The sequence below is a fragment of the Xenopus laevis genome, chromosome 5S (genome assembly GCF_017654675.1).
Source record: "Xenopus laevis strain J_2021 chromosome 5S, Xenopus_laevis_v10.1, whole genome shotgun sequence".
NCBI classification, from domain to species: domain Eukaryota; kingdom Metazoa; phylum Chordata; class Amphibia; order Anura; family Pipidae; genus Xenopus; species Xenopus laevis.
Genome location: NC_054380.1, coordinates 5,089,047 through 5,105,274, shown reverse-complemented (window position 1 = coordinate 5,105,274; position 16,228 = coordinate 5,089,047). Strand labels below are relative to the sequence as shown.

The 16,228-nt window shown below is 37.5% G+C and overlaps 1 protein-coding gene across 1 annotated transcript in view; it reads left to right on the top strand.

The window, feature by feature from the left end:
* sptlc3.S (serine palmitoyltransferase, long chain base subunit 3 S homeolog) overlaps positions 1 to 16,228 on the top strand; it is a 56,136-nt gene that overhangs the window by 17,098 nt on the left and 22,810 nt on the right. The window contains 5 exon segments of the mRNA NM_001096459.1: positions 3,573 to 3,764; positions 4,280 to 4,434; positions 6,999 to 7,147; positions 11,250 to 11,374; positions 14,258 to 14,351. Of these exon segments, the coding sequence (NP_001089928.1) occupies positions 3,573 to 3,764; positions 4,280 to 4,434; positions 6,999 to 7,147; positions 11,250 to 11,374; positions 14,258 to 14,351 (715 nt within the window).

The following is a 16,228-nucleotide window of genomic DNA, read 5'->3' as shown; positions in this document are numbered from 1 at the left end:
TATTATTGTCCATGTTGCTTGTTTTAGATAAGGGAAAGTTAGGGTGAGATGTCCATTTTCTCTCCTAGATACACCTGAAAGCCCAACTAGAAGGTCAGTTAGGTTGAAGTTGAAGAGTTGAAGTAAAAACATATTTGCTGTCCAAGATATTTTTGGAACTATGTCTGAAAGACAGATATGCTGCACTTTCTCTATATCTGTAATCTAATTATGAGCCCTGACAAAAGGTTGGACCTCCAAAAGGGGTGTGTGAGGCCTTGTTAAAACCTCCTCCTGATATTAAGACTCAGAGGTGATCACTATTTATTACTTTTGTTCCCAGGGGACTTTTAGGCCAGGGGTGATATGGAACCTTCAGGTTTGGAGTGATGCAGTCAACTATTTATTACTTTTGTTTACTAGAACTTTTGGATTAGGAGTCATGCTGTCAACTATTCGTTAATTTTGTTTACTTGAACCTTTGGGTTGGGAGTGATGCTGTCAACTCTTTGTTACTTTTGTTTATTTGAACCTTTGGATTGGGAATAATGCAGTCAACTATTCATTACTTTTGTTTACTTGAACCTTTGGGTTGGGAGTGATGCAGTCAACTATTTATTACTTTTGTTTACTGGAACCTTTGGATTAGGAGTCATGCTATCAACTATTCGTTAATTTTGTTTACTTGAACCTTTGGGTTGGGAGTGATGCTGTCAACTCTTTGTTACTTTTGTTTATTTGAACCTTTGGATTGGGAATAATGCAGTCAACTATTTATTACTTTTGTTTACTGGAACCTTTGGATTAGGAGTGATGCTGTCAACTATTTGTTAATTTTGTTTACTTGAACCTTTGGGTTGGGAGTGATGCTTGTCACTCTTGTTCTTTTGTTTATTTGAACCTTTGGATTGGGAATAATGCAGTCAACTATTCATTACTTTTGTTTACTTGAACCTTTGGGTTGGGAGTGATGCAGTCAACTATTCGTTACTTTTGTTTACTTGAACCTTTGGGTTGGGAGTGATGCTGTCAACTATTTGTTACTTTTGTTTACTTGAACCTTTGGATTGGGAATGATGCAGTCAACTATTCTGTACTTTTGTTGCTTGAACCTTTGGGTTGGGAGTGATGCTGTCAACTACTTGTTACTTTTGTTCAATTGAACCTTTGGGTTGGGAGTGAGGAAGTCAACTATTCGTTACTTTTGTTTACTTGAACCTTTGGCTTGGGAGTGATGCAGTCAACTATTTGTTACTTTTGTTCACTTGAACCTTTGGGTTGGGAGTGATGCAGTCAACTATTTGTTACTTTTGTTTACTTGAACCTTTGGGTTGGGAGTGATGCAGTCAACTATTTGTTACTTTTGTTTACTTGAACCTTTGGGTTGGGAGTGATGCAGTCAACTATTCATTACTTTTGTTTACTTGAACCTTTGGGTTGGGAGTGATGCAGTCAACTATTCGTTACTTTTGTTTACTTGAACCTTTGGGTTGGGAGTGATGCAGTCAACTATTCGTTACTTTTGTTTACTTGAACCTTTGGGTTGGGAGTGATGCAGTCAACTATTCGTTACTTATGTTTACTTGAACCTTTGGGTTGGGAGTAATGCAGTCAACTATTCTTTTACTTTTGTTTACTTGAACCTTTGGGTTGGGAGTGATTGCAGTCAACTATTCGTTATTTTGTTTACTTGAACCTTTGGGTGGGAGTAATGCAGTCAACTATTCGTTACTTTTGTTTACTTGAACCTTTGGGTTGGGAGTGATGCAGTCAACTATTCTTACTTTTGTTTACTTGAACCTTTGGGTTGGGAGTGATGCAGTCAACTATTCGTTACTTTTGTTTACTTGAACCTTTGGGTTGGGAGTGATGCAGTCAACTATTCGTTACTTTTGTTTACTTGAACCTTTGGGTTGGGAGTGATGCAGTCAACTATTCTTTACTTTTGTTCACTTGAACCTTTGGGTTGGGAGTAATGCAGTCAACTATTCGTTACTTTTGTTTACTTTAACCTTTGGGTTGGGAGTAATGCAGTCAACGATTCGTTACTTTTGTTCACTTGAACCTTTGGGTTGGGAGTAATGCAGTCAACTATTCATTACTTTTGTTCACTTGAACCTTTGGGTTGGGAGTGATGCTGTCAGCATTTGTTACTTTTGTTCCCTTGACAACTTTTTCACCTCTTTAATGATAATGAGTCATAGGATTGTTGGTTTGATGTGTTTTGTCTAGTGGCTTTACCAACCAGACTTTCTAGTTCTACAAGTAACAGACCTACAGTAGCTCATGAATGGTTACAAATTAGATTTATATTTCCCACCTGGTAAGATTAACTGTCATCACCATTGGAACGTCTTAAAGAAATCAGGTTGTTTTTATAGTCATTTTAAAAGGAATTATGTTACTTTTTGAAGTTGGTGGCTACCTGGTCCTGCATGATATTTGTTAAAAATCATACTTTTAATCCTAGTTCCTAGGATTGGTTTACTATAACCTGTATTCAAGTGCCTTTTATAGTAGGAGGACATATGAATATATGAACTTTCCTTTTAATTTAATATGCCAGTTTTGAACCAGTGTCTTAAACCCAATACATTTGCTATCAGTTACATTATATCCTGCTACCCTAGGGCCCAAGTGGATCTAGACAGAGGGATTATACATCTACAATATTCATTTTTGAAAACCCAGAAGACACTTCACACACACGTAGCAGAATATCTAAGGAAAAAGTAGTGTGTCCTCATGGTCAAACAGATCACTTGACCAAGAGGAGATTCAGCTTTTATGGAACATTATTCCTGTTCACCTAAAATTTACAGAAGGGTAGTGGACATGGCACTGCTGGTTTTAGTAACGAATGCCAATTTGGTAGCTGCCTACAGTTTAATTCAGTTGTTAATAACAATAGATAATTTAGCTTATAATGAATTTGATATTAATGCTCTAAACTGCAGATCTCACTTAATCACTGATTCATTAAAGGGATACTGTCATGGGGGAAAAAAAATTCAAAACGCATCAGTTAATAGCGCTGCTCCAGCAGAATTCTGCACTGAAATCCATTTCTCAAAAGAGCAAACACATTTTTTTATATTTAATTTTGAAATCTGACATGGGGCTAAACATATAGTCAGTTTCCCAGCTGCCCCCAATCATGTGACTGGTGCTCTGATAAACGTCAGTCACTCTTTACTACTGTACTACTACTACTCACCCCCTCCCTTTCCCCCCCAGCAGCCTAACAACAGAACAATGGGAAGGTAACCAGATAGCAGCTCCCTAACACAAGATAACAGCTGCCTGGTAGATCTAAGAACAGCACTCAATAGTAAAATCCAGGTCCCACTAAGACACATTCAGTTACATTGAGTAGGAGAAACAACAGCCTGCCAGAAAGCAGTTCCATTCTAAAGTGCTGGCTCTTTCTGAAAGCACATGACCAGGCAAAATGACCTGAGATGCACCTACACACCAATATTACAAATAAAAAATACGCTTGTTGGTTCAGGAATGACATTTTATATTGTAGAGTGAATTATTTGCAGTGTAATGACAGAATCCCTTTGTTTGAACCATTTTTCCGCTTGCAGCACAATGGAACAGCAAATGACACCCTATACAAGAAGCCATTTTTGGAATCGTTTGAAGAAGCCCCAATGTATGTTGCTGTGCTCACCTATATAGGATTTGGAGTTGTGACGTTGTTTGGCTACCTGCGAGACTTTATGAGAGCGTGGGGTCTCGAAAAATGTCACATGGCTGAAGAAAGAAAAGAGCAAAAAGTAAGGATTCATTGTTGCTTTTAACTACTTTGATAGTCATGTTTTCACATTCAACATATGTTATAATTTGTGTAGAGGGTTGATGTTTTTAGGAGAACGCTATTGAGTCTGACCAAAGGGTCATCCGTTACTGCACATATTGCTTATAGATATCGTGATATATTTACAGTATTTCTTTTATTTGGTAGCAGAGATATATGTAGAAGTATTGAGATGAAGAAAGCTATTCTGGCCTTTTAGGGTTCAGTATATAGTGATAGAGTGTATATTAAGGAGAGAGGCTAGAGAAGCCTCATGCATCAGCCTGGGGTTCTTTTTGTATAATTTTCCAGTGTCCTAGGCATCCTGGGCTGGTGCATTTTTTGAAGAAGAGGAGAACAACTTACGTGTCCTATTCTATCAGTTTGTCTGTAAGCCATTTGTTATGTACCCTTTTGTACAGTGCTATAAACACGTTGGCCATGCTAATGTTCCTTTCATATGCCTTTTTAATAAGAATTTTCTCTGTAATGTAGGACTTTGTGCCTCTGTATCAAGATTTTGAAAACTTTTATACAAGAAACCTTTATATGCGGGTGCGAGATAGCTGGAACCGTCCCATCTGCAGTGTCCCTGGACCTCAGTTTGACCTAATGGAGCGCGTGACAGACGACTATAACTGGACGTACAGGTGAATGATAATAATGATCAGAAAAAAATATTTGTTCAGTATAGCTATGCTTGTGCTTATATGATATGTTAGCACCTGAATTGATGTGTAAATTATGTGTAAATATGTATAGAATATGTGTATATGACTATGTAAACTTGTTTGTAACTTGTTGTAATATAAGCTTTGTCACTGGATATACAGGTATGAAACCCGTTTTCCAGAAAGCTCCGAATTATGGAAAGGCCGTCTCCCATAGACTCCATTTTTTTAAAATAATCTAAATTTTAAAAAAAATATTTCCTTTTTCTCTGTAACAGTAGCTTGTACTTGATCCAGACTAAGATATAATTAATCCTTATTGGAGGCAAAACCAGCCTATTGGGTTTATTTAATGTTTTTATGATTTTCTAGTAGACTTAAAGGGGACCCGGCACCCCAAAAAATTATTCAGAATCCTATTTTAACAAATTAGTCAAGCAAAATGAACTTTCATTACACTATATAGTTTATTTGAATCTTGTTTTCTTCAGTCTGGGAACTCATAATTATAACAAGCAGGCAGCAGCCATTTTGTGGACACTGTATTAATTGTATTATCTCAGAATCTTGTTTGTGCACCAGAATGGGGGACCTGATGTCCATCCCCATGTCCTGGTTACACAATTAAATGGTGAAGAGAACGGGGGAATGTGGGGAGAGCAGTGACATGTAGGAAGTGCTGAATGGAAAGTGAAAGTAATTGCCTAAGGCATAGAGGAGGGGCAGGCAATATTTGATTGACAGCTGAGATTTTTAAATGAGCTTACAACAGCTATGAATGCTTTAATAAAAAATAGAAATTGGATTTAACGTTTAATTTGAAAAGGACTTTTATTATACAGATTTTTGTGTCTGGGTGACAGGTCCACTTTAAGGTATAAAGAGCCAAATTACGGGAAGATACGTTATCTGGAAAGTCCCAGGCATTCTGGACAACAGGTCCCATGCCTGTAGTTCCTTTAAATTCTGTGTATTACTTTTCTGTCATTAGCCCAAGACTAAAGGCCCCACTAAATGCCCCATGTAGGCACAAACACGTAAGGATTTTTCTTGCACTACGGGTGCTATAACATTTTAATAAATAATTAAGCAGCAGAACTTGACTCTGGTCCATTTTGTGCCGGCTGAATTTTCATGGTTTGAGCAAGAAAAAAAAACTGGTGTCAACCTTACCAGTAAAATATATTCTCAGATAAAGCCGAAACCACTGATTTAAGCTTCCATTTGAGAAACATATAGAATTCTACAATTCTCTAATGCAAAGCTGCACATATTGATCAGCACTGAAGCCATTTTATTAAAGGTTCTGGAGGCCCAATGAATAAACAGCATGTTCCTATTTTGTTATAGTTATTCTGTCCCCTGGTAGAACACAGACACACCCTGCTGATATCAAAAAGCCTGACATTTCCACATGGGAGTTGCCGCAAATAAAAACCCCACTGACCGTACAGTCAGCATAAGTGTTTGTATCAGGAGGAAACACGTTTTTTTATAACCTGCTGTACGATTTGGCCTCCTACCTGGAAAGAAGAAAGAAGCTTAAAGGGGAACTCCACACAAACATAACTTTAGCTTTGTGAAAAGTAAACATAATTTCAAGCAACATTGCAATATACATCAGTTAAAAAACATTAAACATTTTCATGATTTGTAATGGTTTCTGACAGTTGCCTAAGCCCAGCCCCCTGCTCTCCTGCTGAGCTGTCTGACTACTTTGCTGAGCTGTCTGACTACTGTTACTTTGTATCAACAGCCATCTGTCCTCAGCCTGCATCCTCCAAACCCCACAATTCCCTGTACATGTGATTTCAATAAGGAAAGGATCGTCCCAGTGCAATGCATTGTGGGTTATGTAGTTCCTGCATGCTGTCTGTAAGCTGTGGAGAAGTTGTTACAATTTGTAACATCAGTGTTTAGTCCCTCCTTCCCTGCCAGGATTTCAAATGATGCAGAAAGAGAAGAAATGTTAAACAGTTGGATTTTTAGCAGAGAAAATGCCATTTATTCAGACTTTTTGAAGAAACTGGTAACTGTGATGGGTATATTAGGGGTTTCTGTGCCTCTTTATCAAATTTTGGTTAGGAAGCCGGAGTTCCCCTTTAAGTAAAATACCAAAGCTAATGAAATGTTGTGAAGGATATTGCTGTTCCCATGCATGTTTCTCTGAGCTAAGATAAGTTCTATGATCACACTTGGTTTTATCACAGAGAAGCAGATCTCATGCCCATGACGTGGTATTACCACTTTGTATGGCAAAGATGTTGACTTCTAAAGACGAGATAAGTAATACCAATGGCTTGGGCTTGTGTAGAGAAGTTCAGCCTTTGGGGGTTCAGTAGCAATGAAGATACCCGTACAACCATGTCCTAACTTGAAGAACGCTTGAAAACTGATATGAGTAATTCCGCTGGTACAATATAGCACCTGTGTTGTTCAAAATACATCATGGTGTGTGCCTGGATGTGTTTTTTATTCTGTCCCTTCAATTACAGACTAAATGTGTAATAAAATGTATTTATTTCCACCTATGCCCTATTTAGGTTCACAGGAAGAGTAATTAAAGACGTCGTGAACATGGGCTCTTATAACTACCTTGGCTTTGCCGAGAATGACCCCGAGTCTCTAGTTCTGGTGAAGGATACGATACAAAGTTATGGAGTTGGAGTCTGTAGCACCAGACAAGAGATGGGTATGAAGACTTCTCTCTAGTAATTACCATGGTCTCTGTATTATTATTTCATTAGAGTGGTTAATATAACAGAGAACTGATGCATAGAAACAAATGTACTAATATCTGTGTGTACAGGAGCATATAATAGAGGCATAGAATAAACAGACACACCATTCATATATACATGTCTACAGATTCAGTTTTTACATCATGTGATAAATATACTTGCTATAATATTACATAAGGAGAAAAACTCTGTGGTATTCCAGCAATTTCCCAATAACCAATTTACAGATATGCATTAGGGATGGGCGAATTTATTCACCAGGTGCGAATTTGCAGCGAATTTCCACTTTTCGCCGCCGGCAAATAAATTTGCGAATTTGGTGCGGAAATTCAAAGTGTTTTGATGCCGGCTACAGATTCGGCACCGCCGACAATTCAGACGCCGGCAACAATTAACGACGCCCATTGACTTTAATTGACGCCGGCATCAAAATCATCGTTTTGTGAATTTTCCGCCCCGTTTCGTGAATTTTGCGGGAAATTTGCGAAATTCAGGGCGAAATTCGAGGCAAAACGGGACAAATTAGCCCATCACTAATATACATACTAATACATAGAGAGAGACAATCAACTTGCAGTGATACAGACAGGTCATAACTAGTGATGCGCGAATTTTGCAAGAAAATTTTTGAATCTTGAAAATTGATGCCCACGTCAATTTTGACGCCACGTTAAAGTCAATGGGCTTCCAAATAGTGTTGACGCGCAGCGATTTTGATGTGAGTGACTTTTTTGGACACGCATACAAAATTTTTTGACAGATTTTCACAAAAGTTAAGCGTATTTATTTGCCCGTGGCGAAACGTGGACATTCACTGCAAATTCGCACCAGGCAAATTTATTTGCCCATTACTGTTCATAACAGTGTTTTTTTAGTTTATAAGAAACATTTATTATTGCTACTGATAAAACACTGCCCTGACCCGTCTGCATCATCCCAGGCTGAGGATATCGGAATAGTTATCTATGGTGGGGGTGTTTGTGAATGGCTTAATGATTGTCACATTACTACATAAATCTGCTTATCTCTTAGGGGTTATTTATCAAAATCTGATAAATAATATTTTTGAATTTTCCTGATTATTTTTTTAAAAAAAGTCAGAACAAACTAGAATCCATGATTTGACCTTATTTATTATAAAATCAATTTAATCAGATCAGGTAAAAAGTCAATAAAATCGAGAGAAAATCTGAATTTTTTCCCGAATCACTAAATTTTTCAGACTTTTTACTAAAAAGTCCAAATTTTTTTGATTTTTTGCCCTAAAAAAGTCTGAAATAGATGGATTTTGGGCTAATTCTAGTGCAGAACACAGAAACTTCCAAATAGGATAAGGACCTCTCCCATTGACTTATATACAACCGCAGCAGGTCTGAGATGGAGTATTATCTGATTCGGACTTTTTCCATCCTCTGGGTATAATATATATCGAAAAATTTGAGTTGTTTTCTACTAAAAATTAGAATTTTATAGAAAAAAAACTATACTTTGTTTTTTGGATTCGGATTTTAAAAAATAACCCCCTTATTGTTTATACACATACACAAAGCACAGCATTTTTTATCTGGAATGTTGGGACCTGGGATTTTCTAAATAAAGGATATTTCTTTTTTATCAAGGGTCGAATTTCGAAGTACAAATAACTTCGAAATTCGACCATCGAATTAAAAAACTTTGAATTCAAATATCGAATTCGAAGTTTTTTCAACAAATTTGGCAATCCTGCGGTCGAATAAAAATGGTTCGATCAACCAATTTTTAGCGATCGATCAAAGGATTTCTATTCGACCAAAAAAGTGCTCTGGACGGTCCCCATAGGCTAACATTGCACTTCAGTAGCTTTTATTTGGCGAAGTGTGAAGTCAAAGTTTTTTTTAAAGAGACAATACTTCGATTATCGAATGGTCGAATAGTCGAACGTTTTTTATCGAAGTCGAATGGTCGAATATAGCCAAAAATTTACTTTGAAATTCAAACCATTCACTCGAGCTTAGTAAATCTGCCCCTAAAAATCTAATAGTATTGTTTGCCATATGAATAATTTTTATGCTATTTTCTATGTTACCTTCCTAGTATCCTAGTAGTTAGATATTTTCATAATTTAAAACCAGTGATCGGTTGATTTTGTCCCGTTGTCCCCGATTTTATATTTACTTTATGGGTAACGGGATTCCAGATACTAGATCCCATCCCTTAACTTCCTGTTATTAGTGATGGGCGAATTTATTCGCCAGGCGCGATTTTAATTCGCCGGCATAAAAAACGGGTGCCGAAAAAACGGACGCCGGCGTCAAAAACGAGACGCCGGCGCCGTTTCGCGAAACGGCGCAAATTCGCCCATCACTACTTGTTATGTAAACAGCTGTGATTTAAAGAGATAATAAAAGAAATAAACATATTTTAGAATACAGATGATTTTCTTAACTTAAATCAGCAGAATACATGGCTGACCTTTGGGAGAAAAAGTAGGTTTAGATTTGTCTTCCTCAAGTTACTTTTCTGCTAAAATGAAGCCGTCCTGCACAATTTTCTCAATTAATGGTTAAAGGTCTGTTTTCCTCTAAATAGTAAATGGAGTTTTAAATGACTACAATATGCCTGATTTTCAGGGAGAAAATATAAACAAGGTTAAATTTTAACATTACTCCCTTAAGGCATCGACATACCTGTTTCACTGGGTAATTCTGGATGAACTTAGCCTGTTTGTAATACTTTAGCTAAACTCTGTGACCTACAAAACCAATTTCATCATGTGAGTATAGTTCATGGGCTCCTAGGAGCACTTCTTAAAGGGGAACGATCGTGAAAATTAAAATTAAATAATAAGCTTCGGCATACTGAAATAAGAAACTTTGTAAATACAATCATTTAAATATTCTACATCGTTTCTGAAATAATCAAGTTTATCACTGATTCCAGTACAAACAAAAACTAACAAAATAACTGCCTTTTGCATAAATTCTGCATGTAGAGAGACATGATGTCTGGTGATTTTAATAGAGTGAGCTCTAAAACATCTTCTAGGCAAAAGGAGTCCCCCTATAAGATATATTGGATCTAACTGTCAATTATTATCTGACACCCAACTGCTGAATGAAGACAGAATGAAGAGAAACAGATGCTGAGAGAGGAATAGTGAAGATAAACTTGATTATTTAAGAAATGGTACAGAAGATGTATTAGAGCTCACTCAAATAACTGATTCCAGTACAAACAAGATCTATCAAATTAACTGCCTTTTGTACAAATCCTGCATGTAGAGAGACATGATGTCTGGTGATTTTAATAGAGTGACCTCTAATACATCTTCTAGGCAAAAGGAGCCCCCCCTATAAGATATATTGGATCTACAGTAACTGTCAGTGAATATCTGACACCCAACTGCTGAATGAAGACAGAATGAAGAGAAACAGATGCTGAGAAAGGAATAGTGAAGATAAACTTGATTATTTAAGAAATGGTACAGAAGATGTATAAGAGCTCACTCAAATAACTGATTCCAGTACAAACAAAATCTAACAAAATAACTGCCTTTTGTACAAATTCTGCATGTAGAGAGACATGATGTCTGGTGATTTTAATAGAGTGAGCTCTAATACATCTTCTAGGCAAAAGGAGCCCCTATATTGGATCTAACTGTCAATTATTATCTGACACCCAACTGCTGAATGAAGACAGAATTAAGGGAATGCTGAGAAAGGAATAGTGAAGATAAACTAGATTATTTAAGAAATGGTATAGCATATTTAATTGATGCGTGATCGCTCCTCTTTAAATAATGGCTGCCTTTATACTGAGAGGACATTGTCACATGTTTGAAGTCTATCGAAAGCCAGGCATAGAAACATTTACAAAATTGATGTTTCAAGGACAACAGCACGGTTTTGGGAATCAATGCCTTAGGCCAATTGCAAATGAAAATATACTGTATGTAGCCAATTTTTTTTATGGAAAAGCCACTATGGAAAAAATTGCAGTGACAAGTAGTTGTTTTAAAGATGACTGATATTGGAGAGTTGTCTGATAATGTCTGAGCTCTTTCCATTGTTTCAGGTCACTTGGATAATCACAAAGAACTTGAAGACTTGGTGGCTGAGTTCCTTGGTGTAGAAGAAGCGATGGTTTTCAGCATGGGTTTTGCCACCAACTCCATGAATATCCCTGCGTTAGTTGGAAAGGTTTGTTGTCACAAGTCTTTTCTTGTAGAAATAAAAGTGCTTAATATATATAATATTATATATATATATATAATATTATATATATATATATATATATATATATATATATATATATATATATATATATATATATATATATATAATGGATTGCAACACAGATTTTCCACAGATATTCATAATTGTTCTTAATACATTTATGCATGTCCCCTTCTCAATCAGTTGAGTTTTTTTTAAAGTACAGGTATGGGACCTGTTAATACAAATGGGGGGGGGTTGAGGGAGCACTCCTGAGGATAAGTTGAATCAAAGTTTATGGGGACCATTTACTTAGCTCGAGTGAAGGAATAGAGGAAAAATACTTTGGATTTCGAATGGTTATTTTGGCTATTTCGACCATCGAATGGGCTACTTCGACCTTCGACTTCGACCTTCGAATCGAACGATTCGAACTAAAAATCGTTCCACTATTCGACCATTCAATAGTAGAATTACTGTCTCTTTAAGAAAAAACTTCGACCCCCTAGTTCGCCACCTAAAAGCTACCGAAGTCAATGTTAGCCTATGGGGAAGGTCCCCATAGGCTTGGCTGTCTTTTTTTGGTCGAACAAAAATCGTTTCGATCGATGGATTAAATTCCATCGAACGAATATCGCTAAATCCTTCGACTTCGATATTCGAAGTCGAAGGATTTAACTTCGACAGTCGAATATCGAGGGTTAACCCTCAATATTCGACCTTAAGTAAATTTGCCCCTACGCGCATTCGATCGAATTCGAATCAAAGTATTTGCCCCAAAAAACTTAGATTTTTCAAAGTCCAAAAAATGGTTGAAGTCAAATGGTTGAAGGCGAATTTTTAAAGAGACAGTACATGATAAATGTCCATATTCTAATTTTTTTCAAATTCAAAACGAATTTGGATTATTCTTTAGTCGAGGTACACCGAAATAGCTCGAAATCCGAATTTTTTTAATTAGAAATTTCACCTCGACCTTTGATATATCTGCCCCCTGGTGTAAAGGTGGCCATAGACATAACAATTACGACCTTTCTTGGAAAAGATGTTTCCAGGAAAGATCATTCGTTTCAATACATACGTGCAGAGCTGAAAGGTCAGATATACATATAGAAACAATAGAATTCTGCGTATTTGCGTGTATGGCCCCCTTAAGTTCAAGCAGTTGTACAGCTGTGTTTTATTCACAGCAAGGTTTTCTACAAAACATGGAATTTACCCACAAAATATTCCCCCATTTCACAGGTGGTAACAAATCAAACCCAACAGTTGCCCTGACTTTTCAGCCCCTAAATCTGTTTTTTTGTGGACTTTGTAAGCTCTTCCAGCTCATGCAAATGGTGTGTCATTTCTGACAGAAAGTTATGGCAGTTGGAAGATGGTTCATTGCTGGCATTGCCTGATCTCACCTATGGGTCAACCATAAACCATAAAGCAGTCATCACACAACGCAATTGCCCTATCACTTTGCTACTTAGTTATGTGTTCCATTCCTTAGTATGATACTCAATGACCCTATCTTTTTATACTGTGCAAACTATCAATGGAGCATGGCAACACAATACAGTGTGACTCATTTGTCTGTGATTATATATATATATATATGGAATATGACACTGGAGGAAAACTATCAGCCTTACAAATTATGCAATAAATCAGGTTCTGTCCACACCCTTTGCTTTATAATAAAGGGATACTGTCATGGGAAAACGTGTTTTTTTCAAAACACATCAGTTAATAGTGCTGCTCCAGCAGAATTCTGCACTGAAATCCATTTCTCAAAAGAGCAAATAGATTTTTTTTTATTTAATTTTGAAATCTGACATGGGGCTAGACATATTGTCAATTTCCCAGCTGCCCCCAGTCATGTGACTTGTGCTCTGATAAACTTCAGTCATTCATTACTGCTGTACTGCAAGTTGGAGTGATATCATCCCCCCCAGCAGCCTAACAACAGAACAATGGGAAGGTAACCAGATAGCAGCTCCCTAACACAAGATAACAGCTGCCTGGTAGATCTAAGAACAACACTCAATAGTAAAAACCCATGTCCCACTGAGACTCCTTCAGTTACATTGAGTATGAGAAACAACAGCCTGCCAGAAAGCAGTTCCATCCTAAAGTGCAGGCACAAGTCACATGACATGGGGCAGCTGGGAAATTGACAAAATGTCTAGCCACATGTCAGATTTCAAAATTGAATATAAAAAAATCTGTTTCCTCTTTTGAGAAACGGATTTCAGTGCAGAATTCTGCTGGAGCAGCTCTATTAACTGATGCGTTTTGAAAAAAACATGTTTTCCGATGACAGGATCCCTTTAAAATCATGTGACTTTTCATTGGACAAAGGGCAGCTCTCCCTGACCCTTAGTTTGGGATTCGGCCAAATCTTTAATGAAGAATTAAGGATTCGGATGAATCGCTTTAAAAAAACTTGAATGTATAGTAGTTGGTTCTTTTTCTGGGGGCTAAGCCCTATATAATTGTTATCATCTGCCTATCCTAAAAACCGGTCCCTTATTGATGAAACTAACCCTAGTGTGCCTCCAATGGGGATGATGAACAGTCAACAGTTGAATATGTCAATGAGCGTTTACACAACAATAGTGGGGTATGAGGGAACAAGAAACGTGGCTTTTTACCCATAGTTCAGTGCAATGTGTTGCCCATCATAAGATGGTATGTTGGGGTTTTTTTTTTATTATTATTATTTCTACGTGTTATTTTTATCCATTGAAGCTGTTGAGGTACAACCAGTTGTTGTTATTTTCCGGTTTCCTATTTCAAGGATGTTTTTTTTGTTATAAATTGTAATATGAAACGAGGTCTATGCATTAATCATCTACACCTTGCTGCCTCCCATTGCAGGGCTGCCTTATATTAAGCGATGAGCTGAACCACACCTCTTTGATACTTGGTGCAAGACTCTCCGGGGCAACAATACGAATTTTCAAACACAACAGTGAGTGCCATTATCCGGCCACTATAATAATAAAATCTAACCACTAAGTGCTTGGGGTTGTTTATCTTTAAATTAACTTTTATTTTGTTGTAGAGAGTGATATTTTGAGACAATTTGCATTTTTTTTTAATTTTTTTGTGTTTTTTGAGTTATTTCGCTTTTTATTCAGCAGCTCTCCAGTTTGCGATATCAGCAATCTAGTTGCTAGGGAATATGGTTGCCACCTGTCTGGTTTTGACCCAGACAGCCCAGTTTTTGAAGAGCTGTCCGGGTCAAAACTGCCTGCCTGGTTTTCCTAATTTGAAAAACTGGGCAGGATTCCCTCAGATTAATGTGGCGATTGGCCAATCACCACATCATAGCCCCACCCCTCTTCATCACATCACACCCCCTCTATATCACGCCCCATCCCGCTACGTTACAGCCTCATCCCCCCATCCAGAGTTAGTCAGGAGGAAAGTTGGCAACCCTAGAGGTGTTAGTGACCCCCCATTTAAAAGCTGGAAAGAGCCAGAAGGAAAAAAACAAACTATAAAAAAAGAAAAAATAAGTTCCAAATTAGCCATTCTATAACATGATAAAAGTTAATCTAAAGGTGAACCGCCCCTTTAAGAATTTAGTGATCACACAATACCTACCTGCTTTATTTTCCTGGTGTGCATGTTATTTTTGTCAATGCTATGTCAAGCATTGTTTAATACTCACTGGATCAAGCCTTAATGGGGATGTAAAGTCAAAAAATAAAATCCCATTTTTACTTTCTTTAATGAAATAGAAACCTAACTCCAATATACTTTAATTAAAAAATGTCTACCGTTTTTATAAGAAACCTGACTGTATGCAGTGAAATTCCCCCTTCATTTACTTACTCTGACTGCTGTAGATGGGAAAGTTCAGATGGTCCCTAACTGCTCTGCAGGGAACAATCATACTTACGAACAGCAGGGGGAGCATTCCCACCTTACTTCCCAGAACTTGAGCAGTTTTGTTTGTTTCCCTATAAAGCAGCCGGCGACTGTGTAGAGATTTGTATCCGCAAGACCCAGTGCAGTCTGTATATTCTGATTATTAATCAGTCTTGCTGTATTGGCTTCTGGCAGATATTATTTGACTTGTGCTGTTTTGATCATTGATAATGATCCCTAAGCTTAACCTCCCAACTGAAGCCCAGACCACACTGAGCATGTGCACAGTCTTGGTCTTGCAAAGATGTATAACAAAGTTACAAGACCCCATGCGGCCAACTTTGAAAACATAAATCATTTGTTTAATTAGGCTTGTGGTGCAGTAAGTTCATGTTTATATTTAGTATACAAAATACAGCATTTCTAGCCTTAGACTTTTAGTTAGAGGCTACATTTTTTGGATTTGCCCATTATTTTGAATTTTGGGGGAACTCTTCCGTATGCCACATTCATTCTGTCTCTTGCACTCTACAAAAGTGACATGGAAAGAACTCCCTTGCTGTTGATGATTCACTTGAGACATTTATTAGAGTGCATTCACCAAATTCCTTAAAGTTAAATAGTGAAATCATAATGAGGCCGCGTCCTAAGCAAATGGCAGGCTCTTCCGCATTGGCTGTACAAATACTGGAGGTGATTGGCTGGAGAGGTGAGCTTTGTGCTTGAGTGGAATTGATTTGTAATACTTTGCTGTGTACTCTTACGTGGAACTGGGCAACGCTTCTTGGCTTTAATGGGCCTTCAAGTTAATCCCAAATCTGGCTGCATTAACCATTTCTAAGCCCTCCAAGGGGAAATGCCTCACGAGGAAACTTCGAGCGACTTTGGAAAGCCAAAGCGATCCGAGTGCCATCCTACCGGCAATTTACACTATAGCCAGTGGGAAAGCAGTTTGGGGAGATTAGTCGCCCT